The sequence below is a fragment of the Acomys minous genome (genome assembly GCF_964271855.1).
Source record: "Acomys minous genome assembly, chromosome: 11".
NCBI lineage: Eukaryota > Metazoa > Chordata > Mammalia > Rodentia > Muridae > Acomys > Acomys minous.
In genome coordinates, this window is record NC_140492.1 from 346,864 (window position 1) to 360,774 (window position 13,911).

Below are 13,911 nucleotides of genomic sequence, written 5' to 3' on the forward strand. Positions count from 1 at the left end.
TCTCAGTTCTGAACATCTATGCCCCAAATGCAAGGGCACCCGCATTTGTAAAAGAAACATTGCTAAAGCTTAAGTCACATGTAGAACACCACACTTTAATTGTAGGAGACTTTAACACCTCACTCTCACCAATGAACATTTTCCAGACAGAGAGTAAACAGAGAAAAAAATGAAACTAGCAGATGCTATGTGTCAAACTGGCCTAACAGAAAAATACAGATTTCACCCAAACACAAAAGAATATACATTCTTCTCAGCACCTCACAGAATTTTCTCTAAAACTGACCATATACTTGAACACAAAGTAAATCTCACCAGATACAAGAAAATTGAAACAACCCCCGGTATCTTATCGGACCACCATGGATTAAAGCTGGACTTCAGCAACAATAGAAACAACAGAAAGGCTACAAACCCATTGAAACTGAGGGACTCCCTAGTCAATGATGATTGTTTTAAGAAAAACATAAAGAGACACCAACAACTTTTTAGAATTCAATGAAAATGAAGTCTGGAGGGGGAGACCTGGCGGTACTCAGAGGAAGGATAGCAGGTTACCAAGAAGAGACTTGATACCCTATGAGCATATACAGGGGGAGGTAATCCCCCTCAGGAACAGTCATAGGGGAGGGGAATAAGGGGAAAATGGGAGGGAGGGAAGAATGGGAGGACACAAGGGATGGGATAACCATTGAGATGTAACAAGAATAAATTAATAAAGAAGAAAAAAATGAAAAAGAAAAGAAAAAGAAAATGAAGGCACAACATAGCCAAATATATTGGACACAATAAAAGCAGTGCTAAGAGGAAAGTTCATAGCATTAAATGCCTTCAGAAAGAATTTAAGGAGATCTCATACTTAACAGCACACCTGAAAGTTCTGGGAAAAAAAAGGATAGAAGACATGAAATATCAAACTCAGGGATGAAATCAATAAAATATAAATAAAGAGAACAGGAACAATAACAACATAAACAACAACAACAAAAGAATCAACAAAACCAAGATTTGAGAAAACCAACAAGATAAACCCTTAGCCAAACTAACTAAAAAGAAGAGAGAGAATATCCAAATTAACAAGACCAGAGATGAAAAGGGAGATATAACAAAAGGTACCATGCCCACACTGAGGAATTCTTACTACAGAAACCTGTACTCCACAAAATTTGAAAATCTAAATGAAATGGACAATTTTCTTGATAGATACTACTTATGAAAGTTAAATCAAGAATAGGTAAGCAATTTAAATATGACTAACACCACTAAAAAATACAGTCATTAAAAATCTCCCAAGAAAATAAAGTCCAGGGCCAGATAGTTTTATAACAGAATTCAATAAGACATTCAAGGAAGAGATAATACCAACACTTATCAAATTATTCCATAAATAGGAAAAGAAAGAACATTATGAAATTCATTTTATGAGGCCACAATCATCCTGTAGAGGAATTTTAATCCACCAACACAGCTGCTGTAGCATGGAATATTAGGTCTGTATGATCCAGCAGGAATACAATCATACTTTTAATGCCAGGAGTCAGAGGCAAGCAGATGTCTGAGTTCCTGGCCAGGATGGTGTAGAGTAAGTTTCAGGCAATGAAAGCTTAGGTCCAAATGTGGTGGTACAAGCCCTTAGTCCCAGAATTCATGAGACAGAGACATGTATATCTCTGAGGTCCAGCATGTTTGTTTGAGTCAGTCAATTGAGAGGCAGTGCAGTGGAGTAATTAGTGGCTGTTCAGTTTGTGGCAGTTCGTTCAGCTTGGAGAATTCAGAGACAGTTTTTACTAGGACAGTCTTATAAAGACCAATGGCAGAGAGAACAAGGTAGACACAGGTGAAGACTGAGCAAGAGACTGAGAATGAATGGCAAGATTAGAATAGGTTGCTAGAGTTAGTTTGAGGAGAAGCAGAGCAGTAAGAAGCTGAGAGAAGCAAGATTAAGTGAGTCTTCGTGGAGAGGAGTTTGAGCCAGAACAGTTTAGCTCTCAAAAAGAGCCAGAAAATTATTCAAATATGGCCAGGTACACTGAGACACTCTTTAAACTTCTGCACTGCAGAGGGAAAGGATGGCAGATACATATAAGTTTGAGGCCAACTAGAGCTGCATTGTAAGACCCAGATTCAAAACAAACAAGCAACAACAACAAACAAGATCTGTAAAAAATTAGTGCAATTGTTGAAATAAACTAAAAAGTGTTAATATAATTTACAGTGCCTCAAAACTAAGTTCTTTTAATGAATTTTTACCATACCAAAACAAAATGAACACAGAAATAGAACAGAAACTCGATCATCGGCTGTTAGGAGATTCTCAGTAAATTCTAATCTTGAAGTTAGTGTGAATAAAAGCAAGTCACATGGCTTTAAATCTTGGCTGAAAATTGAATCTTGTTTTCTTATTGTTATATCATCTCTAGAGTCCACAATTGGACATTAAGAATTAAAGTAAAAAATAATATTTGGACACAATATAATGGTACAAATAAGTTTGTTTTGCTACTACATTGTAGTCAGAATAACATTTTTATAACATTTTTTAACTGCTTCATTTAATACTTTGGATTCACATCTTGATAAAGCTATTGAGCAACCAATGTTAGATCTCTGCATTTTAATCTAATTCATAGAAGCAAACAACTCAACTCAACACCAGAAACTTCTGTGTGTAGGGAAGGGTCGTCGAGAAGTCGTGACAGACACAAAGAGGTGAGCAAATCTCCTTAGCACATCTGTCCTTTAGTTACATATCTTGTCAAATGTGATGCACACAGATTGTCAAGATTCTGTTTTTAACCCTAGTCTTAATTCTTTATTTACTTTCCAATGCGAAGTCATACAATCTCATGTATCTTTCGCAGGCTCTTGTACATTTTCTCTGGGTGTAAAATTGGGGAGAAACAAACAGTGCATTTTCTAAATTTTCACATAAAATTCAACCAGTCTGCTAGTTTTCATAGGTATGAGAGGGAAAGTATGAGTCTTTAATTTCCTGCACACTTTACTTGACACTCTGAATTTAGCAAAATAGCTGTTTACTTAGAGATATTAGACTTACATTTTGGTGACAACTGTTGATAATTTTTTAAACATAATTGTTTTCATTAGATAAAGAATACTAAGATCAAAAAATAAATTGAAATCTATTAGCCTTTTTAAAACTTCTGTTCCCCTCTGTAAAAGAGTGGGCTATAGGAAGACACCGTGTTACTATGTTAGCCCTACCCCTATCAGCAATGTGATTCCTGCACCTGTCCTTAGTTACACTGGAAGAGAAGGTGCTTGTGAGTATTGTCACGCTGAGCTGCCTCAGTGCCCAATAGATGGGATAGTCATTTGACCCAAAGGAATTCTGCCTCAACTAGTAATACTTCATCATGAAATCCAAGAACTAACTCAAAAGTTCTCCAAGGAATGAATGGACTCACATTAATACTAAAGTCAAATGATATAGGCATAAATAAAATCTGAGTGCTATTTGTCAACCTCTCCCTGCATTTGTAGGTTTTTATGTCTTATGATGTCCCTGAGAAATCCTGTTTTCCTTAAAATTATTTCTGTAGTTTTCTAATGTCAAATTAACATGTATAATTGTCAAATATGTACGGCATTTTACTTTCATGTATGTCTGTGTACCACATGAGTGACTGCTGCATGTAGAAGCAAGAAGAAAATGATAGATTTCCTGAAACAAGAGTAACAACAAATTGCAACAAATTGCATGGGTGCTAAAATTTGTATTCCGGTCCAATGGAAAAGCAGCAAGTGCTCTTAACTCCCAAGCCCTCTCTCCCTCCTCTTCAACAATTTTTAAAATAAAACATAGGGTTAATGTCTGACATCTAATACTTAGGCCTTTTTGAATGTGATTGGAATTTACATGACTACATTTACATGAACATAAAATTGGACAGGGTTTAATTTTCATGTGTCCCTATTTATTAATCAGTTGATACACCCTTTATTCAATGATGTCATTCCTTTCTGTATAACAAGTAAAACACGGAGTATTTATCTAAGTAAATAGTGACTTCTTGGTTGTTTGCATTATTTTCTAAGTGTACTTTTTTGCTTCTTGTGTTTGTGTCCCTGTGTGTATGTGTGGGTAGTGTAAATATTTGTGTACAGTAGAAGGTTTTATGCCTGTCCATATAACTACAGTGAAAGAAGAGAGTGTGTATCAATCTATAGTCCTATACCTAATTTCCTCTAGACAAGTCCCTCTGAGCCTTTAAAGCCACCTATTTCCTCTTCATTCGCACTGGGGTAAAGGTTTGCTGCTGTACACGGCTTCTGGCATGGGTGCTGGAATGCAGGATCTCCTGTTTGTACAGAGGGTTCTCTTTTGCACTGACCCAACTACCTAGCACGGAAAGTATAATATTCTGATAAATTTTAAAATTTATCAGAAGACACTATCAATCTTCTACACATTTTCCTGATAGCATTCTTCATTTCTTTATTCCTGAAAGTGTAAACTATAGGATTGAGCAACGGTGTCAGGACAGAGGCAAATATAAGGGTGTTTTTCTCAAAGGAAAAGGCAGATGAAGGCCGAGCATATATTAATATGCATGGGACAAAAAACAAAATCATAACAGTAATGTGGGATCCACAGGTGGAAAGAGCTTTACTTCGTCCTTCAGATGTGTGACCTCTTAGAGAGAAGAGGATGACACCATAGGAGACAATCAACAAGGAGAAGATAATGATGCAGAAAGATCCACTGTTAGCAAACACCAAAATGACAAAAATATGTGTGTCAGTGCAGGCAAGCTGCAGTAATGGGAATAAATCACATATAAAATGATCAATAAAATTGGGTCCACAGAAGGGCAACTGCAAAGTGAAGATAACTTGTGTGACAGAATGTAGAAATCCCCCTGCCCAGGCCACCCCTACAAGAGTGCCACAGAGTCTCCGGGTCATGATTGAAGCGTAGTGAAGAGGCTTGCAAATGGCCACATAGCGGTCATAGGCCATAGCGGTCAGGACAATCACCTCAACTCCTGCAAAGAAGTGGCTGGTAAACAGCTGTGTCATGCAACACTCAAAGGAGATGGTCTTCCTCTCATAGAAGAAGTCTACAATCATCTTGGGTGTGACAGTAGAAGAAGTGCATGCATCCAGTAGGGACAGGAATGCCAGGAAGAAGTACATGGGGGAGCCCAGCAGTGCAGGGCTGTAGATGATGGTCACCACAATGACCATGTTGCCCCCAATAGTTGCAATGTAGACCAATGAAAATACAACAAACAGTATTTTCTCAACTTCTGGATTCTGAGAAAGCCCCAAGAGGATGAACTCACTTACAAAACTCTGGTTCTTCATGATTCTCAAGCTGATAAATATAAAATATGTTCATGAAAATCAGCAATAATCAGAAAAAAGTCTTTTAACTGTAATTGAGAGTAGAATATTAGAATTTTTGGAAGAACATAGTTGTATAACATGTAGAATTGTGGCAGATTAAAATATTGAGGGCTTTTAAACAGCTTCATTTTGAATATTGGTAATTTAAACATTTTCTGGTATATAAAAGAAAATAATTTTTCTTTGGTCAGCTTTTATCAATCTATATACAATTTCTGGAGTGAAACATCAAAAGGCATTTTGAAAACATATTCTAGATATTAGCAAAAGGTCAGGTTTATTAGTTATGCTTGCCAACTTCATTATAAGTAGTTTGTGATAGCTAATTCACACACTACCCTATCAACAACATTAATAGAGACAAAATGTACTTTTGGTTCAGTTTAAAATCCTGGCTAGATGAAAAGTTAATTCAAGGGTATAAAATATATTAGAACCTCAAATAAACTAACAGATTCATCACAGAGAAGAGAATTCTGTGCAAAATGCACAGTACTATCATGACACATCAGCTGAAAGTGTTAAAAATTCACATTTAACTCAACATTTTAAAATGTGAGCAGAAATTTTAAAAGTATGTTGTCATGACAACTAAATGAAATTAGTTTTAAAAACAGCAATACAATCAAACAAAATGACTATCAGAACTCAGCCTCCTAGTCAACAATAAGGGGTACACACTGGTGATTCTGTTCTATCATACTAGAATAATACCTAAACAGGTTGAGATCAAACAGAAGATGATTAACCTTGGCGTTTGTTTGTTTGTTTGTTTGTTTGTTGGAGACTCTGGCTTGAATACACATAAGGTCTCCAGAAAAGATCTCAGCAGATTGAAGTTGAGGATTTATTTTTCTCACTGAGAACTTAATAATGGTTGCTACCTCTCAGTCTCCATAAAGTTTAAATAATCTTATTATTTGATTCATGAGTTAATGAGGCATCTTGATAAAGACAAGAGAGAAAATGATTAAGAATCAGAAACAGTAATGTGAAAACTAATGAAGAATAAATACTTGTTGAGTATAACTCAGACCCTTGAGACTCAATTATTTACCAATTTTTATACAATACAATCTTTCTGTGTAAACATAATTCTTTAAAACATTTAGTTTGTAATTCATATGAACCTGCTATAAGGAATGTTCATAAAGAGCTTACCTGCCAATTCTCCAGTAAGGTCAAAATTGAACATATCAAAACCTCACTCATGGCGATTTCCAGTACAAGTCTTGGAAAATTTTATTTATTTTTAATGTCATCTGCTTAACCCACAGTAAGCCTCCACAAACTATCAAGGTCAATATTCCAGCTCTTGAGTTAGTTTTCTCCAGGTAATGTGAGCTTCTCGGTGTATCTGTTGTTTTTCTGCAGAAGTCTTCATCAATTGCAAGTAAGCATTCCTTGATGAAGGATGAGACTTGTGCTTATCTCTGGGTGTGAGGACAAATATTACAAATGTAGTTAAGAAAGTGCTAGTTGGTAAAGTGGTGGTTGCAGATTCTTCTCCGGGATCTATTACTTCACTAACCCTAAACAGTTGGCTTGGTTTCTGGTACCTGGTACGATGTCTCCTGTTGAGTATGCCTAAGGGCAAGAAAGATTGTAAGAGGAGATAGAAATGGAATTTTCTGTCAGAATTTATCTCCTGATAATCTCAGAGAAGCTGCACCCATGAAGTATTGTCAGCATGGCTGCCAAAAGAAACAAGACCTGAACAAGGAGATGTCAACAGACACTAACAGAGAAGGAGGACTCATGTGGAGACTCAACCCTAGACAAAAACAAAACAGACGAACAAACAAAAAGCCATAAACAAATAAGGGATTCTGAGAGAGGGTAGTAGTCTTCCACAAAGGAAGACCTCCATAATTGGTTTTCTAATACTAAGTGATCAGTCCTGAAATCATATTCATAAAAGTAACATTGTATGGGATGATGAGGTTGTGTGTGTGTGTGTGTGTGTGTGTGTGTGTGAAGCAATACTTAAATAATTAGAGGAAATGACTTTAAGGAAGAGCAAAGGACTGTATGGGAAGGTTTGAAAGGAGAAAATGTAAGGGGGAATTTACGTCATTATATATTATCTCAAAAAATAATTTAGAAGGTATTGTGTTCTCTCGTGTATTAACAGAAGGAACAATTTGATAAAAAAAAAAAGTGTGTGTGTGTGTGTGTGTGTGTGTGTGTGTGTGTGTGTGTGTGTGTGTTTGCTGGGAGAGAACATTTTCTTCAGTGGTGTTACCACTGTTAAGGTACACATGTTCCTGTAAACAACCCTAATGAAACTCACTGTATCAGGACTGGGGATGTAGTTCAGTTGGTCAAGTGCCTACCTAGCATTCATTAAATATATATATTTTATGAATATATACATATGTCTAAATATATATCTAAAAGTGCATGTATGTATATATATATTGTTATATGTATATATGTATAAATTAAACTGTGTATGTATACATATGTTGCTATAATTTTTTGTTTTGTTGTAAATTACTTATTTATTTTTATTGTTATAAAATCATAATTAAAAATAATATGTTGCTACTGAGAAGACAACCATGATATTTTTAATGACTGTCATGTAATAAGAATAAAAATCTTTTCCTTGTTAATAAATCTATCATAGGAATTGCATATATTTAATTTAAAACCAACATTTTCATGATGGTCTCAGGGAAGTTTCTCACTAGCTTCTGAAATGTGAAGTATTTATTTCTTCACAAGGTAAACCAAGGAAACATTAGTAAAAATAATCTTTATATCTCACCAGATCAGGCAGTAATCATTTAAGATAGAATAAAATAGTCACTATATAATTTACCAGCTGTCATTCAGGGTCAGAAAATATGAAAGAAGGGATGTAATGAGTAAGGAGATCATAGTTCCATGAATAAAACATCAGAATGAAACATTGAATGATGTCTTAAGACGCTGAAAATAGAGACCAGAGAAAAGCTTTTTCCAAGTCTTGATATTTGCACTCAGATATAAACCCCAGCAGTTTTCAATGGCATGGCTCAGGCTATTTTCTGGTTCTTAAAATTCTATAATCCTTGGTTTTACTTGTGCAAATGGATATAGTAGGAAATATTTTCAAAGTTCTTTCGTGTAAAATAATGTAACATTATAATGGAAACAGGAAGGTAGAGGGAAAAGTCAAATACTAAGAACAATTTGTCTCAGAGAATGACACAGAGCATAGAAGATAATTTTATATTTTATGATTTTATACCTGCTTTTATATAGCTAATGTTGATATGTGCTTTTCTTCATATTTATTTACAAAGTAAAATACTTGGTCTTATGAGTCATAATAAGACAGGTTTGTTGCAATGCACAATACTTTCTACTGTTCTTAAATAATCAATGTTAGTGTTTTACGGCCATAAAACCAACTCACAGTGAGTTCTGTTTCAGATAGCCTTGTTGGCCACAGAGTGCAGGGCTGCAAGAAAGACATGGCCCTATGCTAAGTAAATCTTACATTGTTTATGCTCTAGTCGGGATGCCCATTTTCACTAAACAAAATAATACAATCATTTTTACAGTAACATGATTTCCAAAATTTGTGGTAAAATACCCACAAGGGGGACCACACTCTAATCATGATTTATGATTGAAAGGGTATGATTTTTATATAATACAGAAGATAACTGATTCAAACACAAGTTGTAGACTAAATTGAATTATTTAACATATGGGCAATACTGGAAAAATAATCTAAATATGAATAATTTTTTAATAAATGAGACAAGCATTTCCATATTCTTTTCATTATCTTGACAAGGGCGTGCACAATGACGCAGCGTGGTACTGTCAAGTCAATCAATGTCAGTGATTTTCTGTTTTATTTTTCTTAATCTAAAATTAGAGTAAATAAATGCTAAATAGGAGACTTTAAAAGTCCATTTCTCTTGTGAGAGAGGCTGAAAGTGTGAATATAATTATAATACATTGTTTTCATGCCTGAAAGTCTCAATAAATAGATAAAATATATTTCAAAGTAAGTTTAAAAAACAGCTTTATATGTAATACAGATTTTGTAATTGAATGGAACACCATATCTCAGGCTTTATGGTTCATGAAAGGCAAGTAGTTAGTTCTTAATTTTAGTGGGGATTGACAAGGTTTAATGCTGCCCAGGTGGGGCTCAAACTCACCATGTAAGCTAGGATGACTTTGAACTCCTGATATTCCTGCCTTCACCTCCAAATCCTGGGATTACAAATTTATGCTAGTACAGTCAGCCAAATTCATAATTTTTACCATCATATTCTGCAAACAATATTTTAAAAGGAATTTGTGAATAGTGATGTCCATGTTATTTAAACAATGTCTGCACATCTAAACTGAGATAAAGAGTAGAATCAGTAAAGACAAAGTTATCTTATTACAATCACACTTTAAAATATATTTAGTTAAAATGACACTGCTTCAGTCATGTAATGCTTTTAGAACACACTTTGGAAAATAATGTCAGAATTGTAAGGATGTTAATATATTGAGATAGCACTCTATCTGGCCTCAAAATGTATTCTAAAAATATAATCAGATGAGGGAAATTTAAAACAGAATATAGTACAATACCTAAAAGGTTGGAAAATGAGAAATTTCTAAAACATTCACGATACTGTAAATAAAATTCTAATATAATAATCAAAACGTATCAGAGGTGAAGTATTTAAACTGTTAAGCAAAAGAAAATTAAATATTCATTATAAATATTTTAAACGCATTCTATATTATAGACTTTATCGTAAACATGTTATTTTTAGGAAAATATTTAAAATTAAGCACCAATTAAAGCCCACAAAATCAAATTTCCTTTAAATTTCTAGTAACAATTTGAAGCTTACAGACCATTCGCCAGGTTACCAAAGATGGAAGCAATGAGCTCACTTAACAGGACATTTCCCATTAACTAATCTGATCTCTTATTATTTTTTCATGAATTGTCATATGGTGAACTCAACACTTTCTTGCTTCCGATGCACTTTGGGTTCAAATGCATTTTAGCATATAAGAACTAATTCATTGTCTTAAATATTCCATGACCTTCTTTGCTCAAACAGCCATCTATTTAAAAATAATAGATCGATTCTTGATCTGCCTCAGCGTGGCCTCAGAGCAGTCACTGTGGCCATGAAGCATCTCCTGAGCAGTGACCTTGAGTCACACATGACCTAGCTGCACCATCTGCTTTGCCCATTAATTCCTTCCCATTCCTTTTAGCAGCAACGGTAATTACAGCACTTGCTGAGAACAGGATATCTTTGTTAACTGTGACGCGATATAACACTTGATCTGTTAAAGGAATAGCATGCTAACAATACGAGCAATTGTTTTAAAATATATTGCATAAAAAAACACTATTATTACTAAGACTAATGAATTTTAATCTGATGTAAAATGAGTTGCATATATTAAACTTCATAAGACAATAATACTTTTTAATCTAAGGTTATTATTTACTAGTAAGAAGTTTATTTCCTGCGATTATAGGTAGAGCCCCTTTCCAGGATCCTGTGGGAAACACTCTCCTAGATCAGTGACTCTTTTTCTCTTTCCCAGTTGCTGCTCTCCTGACTTCTCTAAGTGCCTCAGTTTGTCTCCTCTTGGGATTTCTACAATGAAGGCAGAAGGACGTTTTTTTCCATGTCCTACTTAATAAATGGTGCCCTGATGATTCAGTTTAAATTCAGAGAGAGGTACTAACGCTGAAGCAGTTTAAAAATTCAAACACTTAGTTTTTCAGAACATGCCTAAGTTAGATAACAAAGCCTAGGGGAAATAATATGGGCAGACTTCATCAGAAAAATTCACTTTGTGACCTTAGTCACACTTTTTGAGCATTAGTTTTTTTCTACTGTGTTATGTGTTACACCTGTTTTTGTGAAAAAGTATGATATTTACTACCAATAACTATAAAATGTATAGGAACACTTCATAACCACTTTCCAATATATGCATTCCTTAAACATCCTCAAATCATACCAGCTTTATATCTAAATATCCTAGTTATGAGTCTATTACTACATAAGTTAATATGTATTTAGAAAAACAAAGACTTGACAGAGAGGTAAAATTAAGATGTGTCACATTTCTGAGTTATTTGGCTTCAACTTGAATATGAAACATTTAAAATATGTTTCATATTGCTAAATGAGAAATATATAATCAATATGAACTAGATAGAACTTTCTTGGACAAGAGGAAGAAAAAAGAAGGACACTATAAAAACACTATAACAATAGTTATTTGAGTCCTGTGGTCATGAGCAGGTTTTCATTGTGAAGCGCTGTTTTCTGATCTCCTGTGTTATTTCACTCACTTCTGAACCACTGACTTTGGTCATACACTCTCTATAAGAGTGAACACCACAAGCACCAAGGTTTCTGCTTCTTTCAAGTATAGTTATGAGCAGAATACGTCATGATTCTATTAAATGTTAAATTCTATCACAATTTAAAATCAATCTCTGAAAATGAAAAAACACAGTGCTTTATAAGCCTCACCGTGAGTCAATTGTGTGAAAAATTTGAAGATAGCCATCCTCTATTATCTGTGGTCAAATGTCCACTCAGTGAGGACCAAGGTTCTCTGTTTTTTCCCAACTCTTTCTTCCACATCTAAGAGGAAACAGGAGAGTAGCTCTGGCAGTGAGGATGGGTGATGTTACCACTGTTTCTCAAGTGTTCTGTTCGTCATGGCTGTGAACCAAACAAAACTGAAGAAACCAAAATCCCTGTTAGACTGAATCTGGAATTTAAAGAGGTTTCCGTGAGGCATGAGTCTGTGAAACTAATTCCTAGTTCCCTCGGGATTTGTAAAATTTCTGGTCTCTTGAGAATCCAACACACGTTTTGTATATCTTCTCACTTATTAATAGTGGTTCTGTATCTACCAAAATTTATGCTGTGTTTTTATTTAATTTCTGGTGGGTTCTATTAGATAAATGTTTTGCATGCCATTATTTCAATAAATACCACACTATTTTGCAATAAATGGAATGTAATACCTGTGTAGAATTTAGAAAAAAATGTTTTACGTCACAAGAGAACTATCAATGAATATATGAGAAAATATGTATTGTTTTGGGAAACACTATAAAAATCTGTTCATTAAAGAAAACATTTTATCTATAAGTAGATGAGATATGTGTATTCACGTGAATATTGTTTATTTTATCTAATACTGTTTTCTTTATATTTTACTTAATTTTGATAACTTTATGCATGTATACAATGTACTGTAATCATAGTGACCAACATAATGTATACAATGTAATCATAGTGACCAACATAATGATTTCCTCTCCTCTTCCCATCATTCTTCCAGATACTTTTCTTATTATCGAGCACTCCCAGTCTTATACTCATGTCTTTTTGTTTTAGATGTTGAATTTAATTAGAGTTGCCCATATGTGCACAAATATGTGGTTAATTACTAGACCATGAAGAATTCATCTATGCATACATACCTGAAGAAAATGATACACCTTTCCATCAATGCTCCTTAGGAAAAGGCAGGGCCTCATGAAACCATCCTAAAGGTCCTGGTCTAATAGTGGTCCTTTTTTTTTCTCTCAGATATCCACACTTGATGTTATTTCTTGGTTCAATGACCATGACATATATATCAGACAATGTCTCATAATGTACTTCCCCATTCTCCATATTTTACATTATATTCTGTCTTCTCTTTTGAGATACTTCCTGGTCTCTGAGGAGAATGTTGTAGCTGTTCAACTAAGGTACACTCTTTTTTTATTCTCAGTATTTCAAAGAGTTAAAAGCCTCTGGATTAACCTCTACCCAAGTACAAAAAATCTTCTCTGTCCATAGCAAGAGTTTAGTTTATGGAGAAAAATGATTATTTAAAAAGCAATTTGACACCTTGTTTACTTACCAATTAAAAAACCCACAAAACCAAAACCAAACAAAAGATTCTCCATTAAATTTTATGACCTCACTAGCCACAAGCTTTTGCTAAAGTTTATAATATTGGGTATGTGTATTTGAGAATGTCTCCAGTCAGATCTGAAAGTGACTGGTTATCCCACGAACGGCTATGCCTCTATTGCATCAATGAGCACATATAACCTGGCATCATATTTTAACACTCACTGACCAGAGATAAGTAAGACATTTGATTATTTTTCTTCTCCATGAATATATGGCATTTTGAGAATAATGAATAGCACCCAGAAGGGAATGTTCAAAGGAGTCTTCCTTTAAGCTTCTCTCCAATTAAGATGAACTTACAAATTTCACAAATGCAATAACATAGAATAATCACTCCCACCCTAGAAGCACTGTCGGATGTCAAGGATAGGATGACAGGACTGAAGAATTCAGATGAGCAAACACCAAACCCTGTAGTTCTATGTACTCTAGCATCTGTAGCATTTATCATCAGTTCACCCAGTCTTCTGCTGCCAATAACAGTCGGCCTCTCCCACGATTTGGATCCAATCTCTAAACGCTGATATCTAGAGCATGCCTTATGACTCTGCTATGACTCTCGTCTTTA

General features: G+C 34.6%; 1 protein-coding gene across 1 annotated transcript; it reads right to left on the reverse strand.

Annotated features, from left to right (window-relative positions):
- Positions 1 to 4,395: 4,395 nt before the first annotated feature.
- On the reverse strand, positions 4,396 to 5,340 carry LOC311608657 (olfactory receptor 4C15-like; the record flags this gene model as incomplete). Its single annotated transcript, XM_084801223.1, has 1 exon — positions 4,396 to 5,340. The coding sequence occupies exon 1, from the start codon at positions 5,329 to 5,331 to the stop codon at positions 4,396 to 4,398; it is 936 nt and encodes a 311-aa protein (XP_084657349.1). The 5' UTR covers positions 5,332 to 5,340.
- Positions 5,341 to 13,911: the final 8,571 nt, after the last annotated feature.